The sequence below is a fragment of the Rhamphochromis sp. 'chilingali' genome (assembly GCF_963969265.1).
Source record: "Rhamphochromis sp. 'chilingali' genome assembly, chromosome: 6".
In the NCBI taxonomy this organism is placed as follows: domain Eukaryota; kingdom Metazoa; phylum Chordata; class Actinopteri; order Cichliformes; family Cichlidae; genus Rhamphochromis; species Rhamphochromis sp. 'chilingali'.
The window spans coordinates 32,377,559-32,387,919 of NC_137933.1; the positions used below are offsets into that span (position 1 = coordinate 32,377,559).

The 10,361-nt window shown below is 39.6% G+C and overlaps 1 protein-coding gene across 1 annotated transcript in view; it reads left to right on the top strand.

Moving 5' to 3' along the window:
* Positions 1-5,293, top strand: part of hcn4 (hyperpolarization activated cyclic nucleotide-gated potassium channel 4) — a 74,218-nt gene extending 68,925 nt beyond the window's left edge. Inside the window, exon 8 of the mRNA XM_080884890.1 lies at positions 1,361-5,293. Coding sequence (XP_080741016.1) covers positions 1,361-3,627 — 2,267 coding nt within the window. The 3' untranslated portion in view covers positions 3,628-5,293. The remainder of the gene's footprint in view (positions 1-1,360) is intronic.
* Positions 5,294-10,361: the final 5,068 nt, after the last annotated feature.

The window sequence follows — 10,361 nt, forward strand, 5'->3', positions numbered from 1 at the left end:
TGAACAATGACTAATGGACTCTAGCATCCAGACTGTGCACATTTTGTTAAGAGGGTAGTTTAGCAGTTGATATGCCTGCCATAATGACGCTCACCTTATTTCTTTGACCTTGTGCACACCTCACAGGTACTTCAAAGTACATACATTACCAGAGTGAAAACGTGACGGAGCACAAAAAGCTTTAGTAAGCAATAGTTAAATGAACAAATGAACACAGGATAATTGTTATTCTAAAATGGAATTTCAGATTTAGTATTAATATTTTTTCCACATAAATTTTTTTGTTGCATAGATGTTGCATTTTAGAACAAGAGCACTCAGAGAGCACAACTCCCTCCGAAGGACAAGGACTTTAATAAAGGCTATATAGTTAGCCTGTTATGGCATCATTGTGATGCCTTAGGACATAATATTTAAAAAAAATAAAATATGTGTTCTCCTCATGCTCTTTCATACAGTTCCGATCAAAAGACCACTTGAAAAATGGCAAAAAAAATCATATTTTGCGTGTTTGGATCTTAACAAGGTTCCAAGTAGAGCTTCAACATGCAACAAGAAGAAATGTGAGACAAAACGTTTTTTTAAACATGCAATTTATTGAAAACAGCGCTTAAACTGAAACAGGCTGAAACATGCAAAATATGATGTTTTGCCATTTTTCAAGTGGTCTTAAAATTTTGATCAGGATTGTATGATATATAACCTGGTATGGTTTCTGGAGAAAAAGTTTCAAGGTCAACTTTGACCTTGGCTCTAACAATGAAGGTCAAGGTCAAATGCTTAGCCAACCTAGGCACTCATGTCCCCCAAGGCCTAGTATGTTATTGTGAAGTTTTAAGGGAATCCATTAAAAAATTTTTTTTAAGTTTTTATTAATTTTCACATTTGGTGTGACCTTGACTTTGACCTGATTTTCATCACAGTTAACTCAGTTCGAGCTGCTATTGGTATCTACCGTCACACAAAATTTGAAAATGATATCTTGAAAACTATGGACAAGAATGCTAACAAACTGAAAAACAAAAACGAATCAATTACACACTCCCTCTGAGAGGGATACCTCCAGGTTTATTGTCTTTTTTTCTTTTTTCTTTTTTACAGTGTTTATTTTGTATCAAGCATGTCACCAAAATATTGTTCACCAAAATATTATGACACAATGGTTGTTTTACGATTTCCCCTTTTTACTTATGGAATCACACTAAAAGCTAATCTAATGTTTATCCTTTTCGTTCATACCTGTTATTATGCTAGCTTCTTCTTTTAGAAAGGGTTTTTGGAATATTCTTTCTTCTCTTACTTTTCACTCTTGTTTTCTGTGTGTCTGTCTTTGTGTGTGCATGGACATGCGCTCTTAAAGGCAAGAAAAACTCCATCCTGCAGCACAAGGTGCAACACGACCTCAGCTCTGGTGTACTCAACTACCAGGAGAATGAGATCATCCAGCAGATTGTGCAGCATGACAGGGACATGGCCCACTGTGCCCACCTCATGCAGAACGCTCCACCACAGACACCGCCCTCACCTACCCCTGTCATCTGGGCCCCACTCATCCAAGCACCTCTCCAGGCAGCAGCTGCCACCACCTCTGTAGCCATAGCCCTGACACACCATCCCCACCTCCCATCAACGCTCTTCAGACCTCCAGTTTCTGTCCTCGGTTCCCTGAAGGACCCTCCTAGCCGACTTAAAAAGTTTCACACATTTGTTCCTTCATCCACATCACCTGGCTCTGCTGGGGACTCTCCTTCTAGCACACCTTCTAAGCTGCAAACTGGGATAGACATGCCATTGCTGGCGTCTTTCCGGGCCCAGCAAATTACATCAGGTTCAGGGGCAACTAGTTCAAGCCAGCATGCTTCAGGTAGCGGAATACAACGCGGACCTTGCAGGTCTGGGCCTGTGTCCAGTGGAGGAGCAACCTCCGTGTTCCCGTTTGGTCAGTTTTCATCTTCTGGTTCACCTTCATCTAGTACGGCCCAGCTGCACCCTCAACCACAAAATCAAAAATCCTTCCGCTCTGGTACACCACCTCTCTCAAACCTCTTTCACCAAGGATCTATAGGTGGAAGCACAGGGTCAGGACTAAGTGGAAGTTTAGCTGGAGCTTGTGGTGGTGCTACGGGATGGACTTTAGGTGGAGCAGTTGGAGGTTTTGTGGAAGGGGCCACTGGTGGGGACACTTCCTGGGCGGGAGAGGACTATACAACTGGGTTGTTAGAAGTGACTTCTGGTGGGCACTCTGGGTTGGGAGGAGCTAATGGTGGATCAGTAGGAGGGATCTCAGGGGAAACCAAGGTAGGAGTATCTGAGGGAGCAGTGGAAACTGTTTGTAGCAGGTTATCAGGTGGATTGGTGGTACCCAATACATGTGGGCCCATAACTGATACGGCAAAGAGATCAATTGGGGGGACTTCCAGAGGATCACTGGTAATAGCTTCCGGGGGGTCAGTCAGTGGAACTTCTGGAGAATCACTGGCAGTGACTACCACTGGAGGATCCCTGGGACGGGCTTCTGATGGATCAGTGGGACTGGTTTATGGTGGAGCCTCAGGGGGAACATTTGGAGGATTTTCTTGTGATTCAACACAAGGAAATTCTGGCGGATCAATGGGGAGGACTTCTGGTGGATCAACAACTAGCCATTTAGGTGGAGGTTCAAGTGGGACAGTTGGAGGAGTGACTGGAGGACATATAGGCAGAGCAGTAAGTGGCACAATTGGAAGCCATATAGCAGGATCTACAGCTTGTTCTCTTGGAGGAATTACTTCTGGGCTTATTAGTTCCTCTCGCTGTCAGAGCCCTATATCTAATAATTCTCTATCTGGTCAGCTTCCCCAAAACCAACCACCTGCCAAGCCTCCTCAGGTGGCTCCTCTGCAGCAGTTTGCTGGAGGAGGCAGGACTACCAGTGGATTAAACCTTTTCCAGTCCCCTCCACAAGGTTCCCCATCCTCTGGTAGAGGACAGCACAGTCAGCAGCCTGCTGAGGGCTCCCCATCTTCCCTCAGCCATTCTAGCCTGGCAGGCCTCCAGTCTGGCTGCTTACCTCACCAGATGTCACTGGAAAGGTCTGCATTGGCTTCTCTGGCCCAGTATGGTTCAGCAAACGCCTCACCCTGCCTTACTCCAGTCGCACCCAGTCCCACTGTTCAAAGCCCTGTGGCAGGCAGGACTTTCCACTACAGTGACCCTTCTAGTGTCACAGGATCCCACAGTTCTTTGCTCATGCCTCAAACTTGTTTTCCTTCACAGCTTCCAAGCCAGCCACAAAGTACAGGAAGAGATTCCCCTCTGGGACGTTTTTCTGAGGACCTAAAGCTTTTATCTAGCTCCCATTCATCCCTGCCCCAGGAGGTGGCCCAGGTCTTAAGCCACCAAACTCCTTGCTCTTCAATAGAAACTGGGTATTACCCTTCTCCATTTTCCTCTCCTACTCTTGTACCCAAACCCTGTAGCTCAGTGCCAGGGCACATGACTCCTCCAATCCAGATGTCTCCGGGGCACCCTCACCAGACTTATTCCTCCGGGGCCTCACCAGCCTTGTCTTTACGGAGGGACTCTGCTGCCTTTTCATCTGATCTAGAACCTCAGTCTGTCCGCTCTAAACTCCCTTCAAATTTGTGAGGATTGATCACACCCTCCTGTGCTCCTTTGAACTAAAACACAAATGATCTCCATTTGTGGCATTCTTTTCTGTCTTCAGACTATTTTTCACTTTATTTTTACCAAGATTTTACATTTACTGTGATTTAAAAGACACTTCATAGGGCAACTCAGAGCTCTATAGTACACTTTGTTTGATTTATGCTTTTTCCTTTTATTATTCATTGATACTGTGTATATAGATAGAGTTATATTTAAATGATAAGTTAATCAAGGGACTAGGAGGGTGTGAAAATGATCTCCATTTAAAAGACAGTCATTTTATTTATTTCTATAACTATGCCAAATTCATGTTGTGATGTTTAGGTGATTCAATGGACTACCCAATAATACTCGTTTTCTGCAGGAACCTATGCACTAACACCTGCATGTATCAATGTTTTTGTCTTTCTTTCTTTTTTTTGCGTGTGTGTGTTTAAAAATTATCTACATTTTTAGCGAAAAAACATGCTTTGAGACAGACTGACTCTTGTATTATCTCATTTAGGATCACATATTGTTGATCCTTAAATGTATCTATTAGATTGTACTTATTTATTCTCTGTATAATCTTTTCAAAACCTTGAGGGATGGAGAAGAGATTTTAGGAAACCAAAAAGACTTTTCCTGTGGGATAATACTTCACCACTTCTTGACCCATTATCCTTGCTTTCTACCACTTTCTCAAATTACTACTGTTTTTGAAGCAGGGGTACAGGGGTTCAGCGAGCTCCCCTCCGTCTAAATATTGAGACGTAACAGTATGTGAGTGACTGGCTTTCTGCAGAGTCCTCAATCATGTCCTAACAAGCTCACTTTGTCTTCCAAGCTCATGTTGCTAATGTGTGTAGAAAGCATGTGAAAGCATATTTTTTCCCCTGACTGTGAGCAACTGTTAATGTGTGAGTGTTAGTGCTAATATGTGTGAATCAGTGGAACAGTCAGATGCAAAGCAAAACTTTTTCCTAGAATGATCATCAGAGCCTTTTTACACAAAAACTAGGACTTCCATTAGCGTGTATGATGCACTGTGTAGCACGCAAACAATTTAAAGTAAAAAATAGCCAGATGTTTAATATCCCACAAACTAGACTTTCATGTAGGAAAAACAGTATATTCAGTACACAATCTGAAGTATTTGAAAAATGCTGGAAACTAGAATACACCTTGATATTTAATTACTTCTATTTTAGTTGTTATATGCTGTCAACAAAGACATTTTTGAAAGCTACTGCTGAGTTGGAGATGAAGTTGAATGTAAGTAAGTACTTTTGCTATTGTAGATTAACTGAAGGCACAATGCTCCAGGGGGTTAAGAGACTGTTCCACCACTGAAAAGGTCATGGATTCAATATCTTTGACAGATGTTTCCAGCAGCAGCAGCAGCAGCAGCCATTTCTACTGCCAAAGTGTCCTTTACCAAGACACAGAATAAGTACTTGCTAAATTGTTTGTGAGGTTATTGGATGTGTTACTCAGTTAGGTTCTCTAAAACAGATTACTCCTCTGCATGTGTTCCTTAAAATATTGATGCATAACTACATTGCCAAAGTAAACCTGAGAAAAATTGTACAATTGCAATATAATCTCCAATACATAGATTACTTAACAAGTAAAGATAAGAGAGATTTTGACACACACACACACACACACACACACACACACACACACACATATAGATATATATATATATATATATATATATATATATATATATATATATATATATATATATACATATATATAAGTGAAAACGAGTACACTCAATGATTTAATAGCTTGTGGAATCAGCAGCTTTTATCAGCAACTTCAAGTAATCATTTTCCACATGAATTTATTGGTCTCTCACTTCGTTATAGAGGAAATTTGGCCCACTCCTCTTTGCAATGTTGCTACAGTTCATTAAGGTTTGTGAGCATTCATCCTAAGATCTTAAGACACAGCATTTCAACCAGGTTGAAGTATGGATTTTGACCACACCATTGCAACACCTTGATTCTTTTGTTTTTCGGTCATTCTGTTGTAGATTCGCTGCTGTGTTTGAGATTATTGTCCTGTTACATGACCCAGTTTTAGCCAAGTTTTAGCTGTTGGACAGATGGTTTCACATTTGACTCTAAAATACTTTGGTCCACAGAGGAGTTCATAGTCAATTCAATAACTGCAAGGTGCCCAGGTCTGCTGTAGGTAGCAAAACAAATGCAAGTCACCCCTCCACTACTATGCTTGACAGTTGGTATGACATGTTTGAGCTGATATGCTGTGTTTGGTTTTCACCAAACGTGGTGCTGTGCATTATAGGTAAACATCTCCACTGTGGTGTTTTTTGTTCTTCAAGGACATTGTTCCAGAAGTCTTACGTTTTGTGTTGCCATGTTCTTTGTAGAGAGAAGAGGCTTTCTCCTGGCAACCCTTCCAATTGTACTGTCATAAACTTTGACATTTGACATGCTAACTGAGGCCTGTAGAGTCTGAGCTGCAGCTCTTGTTTTATTTTTGTATTTTTTGTCAGCTTCTCTGAACATTCCAAGGCCTGTCCTTGGGGTGAATTTAATAGGACATCCATTCCTGTGAAGACTGTAGCATTGTGTTAACACACACCTGAATGAAGACCAGGAAACTGCTAAAACTTGTGCTGTTGTAAAGGTGGTCATACTTATATGATGCATTAATCAAATACATTTGATTAACAGGACCTGGCTCTTAGTGCATCAAATAGGATCAAAAGTATGCTTATGTACGTTTGCAATTATTTATTCAACAAATGTGTCAGTTGATGTAATAGTCTTGTGGAAAAAGTAACTACAATTCTAAAGCCATTTTGCACTTTTTTAAAGTAATTTTAAGCATAAATAACATAAAATTCTATTAATTTCAAGATGTTTGATGTTTTTCTTCTATGTGCTTCCTATTTCACTCCCAATCTTTCAACAGGATTCAAATCTGAGCTACGACTAAGCCATTCCATAACTACCCCTTTTTCTTTATTTGAGCCATTCCTTGTTGCATCTCCTAATGTGTATACTACTAGTGTGAAACTTCAGACAGCCTTTCATTGTCTTTAGGCACTCTTCAATATAATGCAGAATTCATAGTGGGATGAATGACTGTAAAATCTGCAGTCAGGCAGCAAATTCCCTCTAAACACACAATTTGGTGATTCATTCACTGACAATAAGGTTTTTTTGCTCCTGAAAACTTGATTCTGATCTGTGTCAAACATGCGTATTAATATTATTACAAAAAGAATAATATTTGATTTCTCTTTTCCTGAGCACATTATTCCAAAAGGCCTGGTCTTTGCATATACAGACAATAACATTGTGACATACTGACAGGTGAAGTGAATTAGTGGGTGGGCTATATTAGGGAGCAAATGAAAATGTTGTCCTCAAAGTTCAGAAGCAGGAAAAAATCAGCAAGCATGAGGATTTGACTGAGTTTGACAAAGGACAAATTATGGTAAATGGGAAATAAATAATTTTTTTGTATTCAGTGTTTCTACTCCAGCTGAGCTTTATACAACATGTCTCATTCCCCCATTCACACACAAGCACTTTACAAGCAAGATGATCGATGTATCAGAGAGCAACTTGGGTTTCGTATCTTACTTAGTGGCTTCCGGTTGAGCAGACACCAGCAGATAACAAAGCTAACTGCAGATCCTTTGATGAGATCTCATCAAATGATCTGCTGATTGGCTGAATTCTCTGGGGAACAATTAATAGACAAATTAGTAGTCATTTAAAGTATATTATTACTTATAAGTAATTTAGCTTACAGTGGAATTATTTATTTCAGATTGTTTTGGAAATATTTTTACAATATTTCTTAGAGCTCTTAGAGAGCTTTTCACATATTGATACAACAACACTACACACATGGAAAGTAAATGAAGACCGGATCTTATGTCACAGGTTTAAGTGAGACAATTTCAACCTGTCACTTCCTAAAGAGTTTGTAATTATCAGAGTATCCTGAACACCTGATTCCCATTTCATGGATTTGAAGGGTACATAAGTGATGTACTTACTTTTTTCAAAATTTTGATTTTGGTATTCTTATTTTTCTTTGTTTATTTTATTTAAATGAAATGGCTGAGAAAATGGCAATTAAATGCCTCAATTTTATTTTATTTACTAGAATTATTATTAAGCAGCGTCTCAAAAAGCAACAGTTTTTTGCTTGTTGAAAACTTTTTTAAAAAGTATAATGGGATATTGTTACTTTTCACATGATCATCTATGATAAGTAACGTTTAGATAATTTAGATTTTTTTTTTACTAGTGTTCAGTCAAAAAGCACGTATCAGAGTCTGTTTGAATAAAAGTATGCTTTCAAAATCTGTTGGCACTAAAGGGAGCCTTCAAGTGGTTAAAAAACGATATACACAGCAGAGTAAGGTATCATGAAACTCTCAAAGGGGAGGATCAGTGATATGTTTCTACATGTTTGTCTGTAGCTCATCACAAAGGCAGACCCAGGTTCCACCGAGACAGCTGAGTCCTTAACTAAGTCACAGCAGTCAGCCACTGCAGTCTAATTTAACAAGACATGTCTGTAATCCCTTGACCCTCAAATACTATCCAGGAGTCACGCACATACAAAGCTACCATGCCCTCCCCTCATTACAGTCATGTAAAGTTATACTCATAATGTATAGCAGTACACATGGCATGACACGCAGTTGCACAAATGCACATTTACTGACATGCTCATGTCCATTAGATCGTATTCTCATTTTCCAAAAAAATTAACTATTTTGGATTTCCAATTTAAAAAAAATTACATTTCATGTTGTTGAAAATGTTGAGCAAATTTTACGACCAACCTGCCCAGCCACAGCAGTTTTAACCACTTTTATAATTAGGAATTAAGCACATTTCTTTTTGTGTTTGACTCACAATATTAGAACAAGTTATTGTTATTATTATTTTATTATTTTGCAAGTATGCATTCACTGAGTATGTATGTGTTTCACTTATCTATAACCTCTTAAGAATTATGGGAAACACTATGACTAATGAATATTTTTCCATCATCAGCCCAAAGGGACTTTGGGGCTAGTAAATGTGGAATATAATCGAGTGATATTGTGTTAGATAGAGACAGACTGGGGAGGGGCATCACAGAGAACGTAGCGTTAATCATTACAGCAATGTATTTAAACCAATATAATGAATTTTTTTAATGTTTAAAAATAAGAGTCTTCTTGCTCTAGACAGACAGACTGGGTTACTAATGGTTATAGCAGTGCTTTGTTCACCTCTCCCACATCTAACACCTTTTTTCATTAGCAGTAAACAGCTATCTGAATGGCTCTAAAACATTTATATTGGCTTCATGGCTCAAGGAGAAGGAAACAGAGCTCTGGAACAAAATCACAATAATAAAGACACAGAAATGTTTCACATCGGGGATATTGATTATCTGATTGTGTAGGCATTTAAAACCACAATTGTTCTGTACCTGTTTCCATCATAAAGTCAGACAGGCTACTGTGCCTCCAACATCAGGAAAAAGTTCCCCATTTTTTCTCACAATATGACCTTATTAAGGTATAGAGTTGGAGGATAGTTTGAAGCCTGCCTGCAAGACAAAGGTGTAGATGTGAGGCGGCATTGATGCACTGCAGGAATGACATAGTTGGACACTTAGCCACAGGGAAGACAAGTAGTCCGACAGGCACCCCATGTGGTACTCATGTTGATGGGTTACTTGCCCCCACTTTGTGATTGTAGAGCGCTAGTGGATGTTTTTCAACATTGATTAGGAGAAAATGAGAGAAAGTTTTGAGCGGTGTGAGTGAGTGCACATGCAAGACAGTGTGCCCCTCAGTTACAAGGCAGAGTTGATAGCCAGAGGTGCTGTCAGACATGAGTGGGACATGGGTCCTAGATTGTATGGAGAGGTAAACACTGTGGAGGGACTGACAAATTGGCTAACTCAGTCTGTTCCATTATCACAGATAACTGGTTAAAGAAGAGTCTGGGTTTGTTTTTAACTGAGTCTATTAAAGTTGGTTTGAAAACTGCTGATTACTGTGAAGTAAAAGAAAATTAGCTATTGATTAATCATCTTCTGGCTTGAATTATGTAATGTAAATGACGAGGAGGTTCATTATCCTTATGGTCACAAAATATGTTTAGCTTCATTCATCTAATCCTTCATTCAGACTAAAGGTATGAAAATAGCCAAAACTAGAGTAACAAGATTTTCACCTGACAGCGATGTTTATTCTTCAAGGGGATTTTCTGTTTCCATCCTGCTAGACTTTTTGCTGCATCTGTAGCATAGTGTAGTATAGAGGCAGTGTTTTTTTTTTCTTAGAGGAATCGTCTGGGAATTAGATTAGAAGGCTTTGAAACTTTGTGTCGTTTGAGGCGAATAAAGAAAAACAACGGTGACTCACTCGCTCATGCAGAGACCTATTTTCATTATGTCTCCCTGTGTCACCCATCCAAACATGGGAAGAAAATGGCTGTTTGAGAGCAATAGAGAAAACAGCAATGAAGGGGCAGATGAAGCGTCACAACATCTGCCATCTTTCTGTACAAACTCTTGGAGCTAGTTTTTCAGAAATCTGTATAGAGGAAACCAAGGCTGGACTGGGACAAAAAATCGGCCCGGGCATTTTGACTGGAGACCGGCCCACCAGGATAAAGATTGAAAATGTGACGTCATTCAGGGGTAAAACCGCAAAGGGTTCTGGGAAC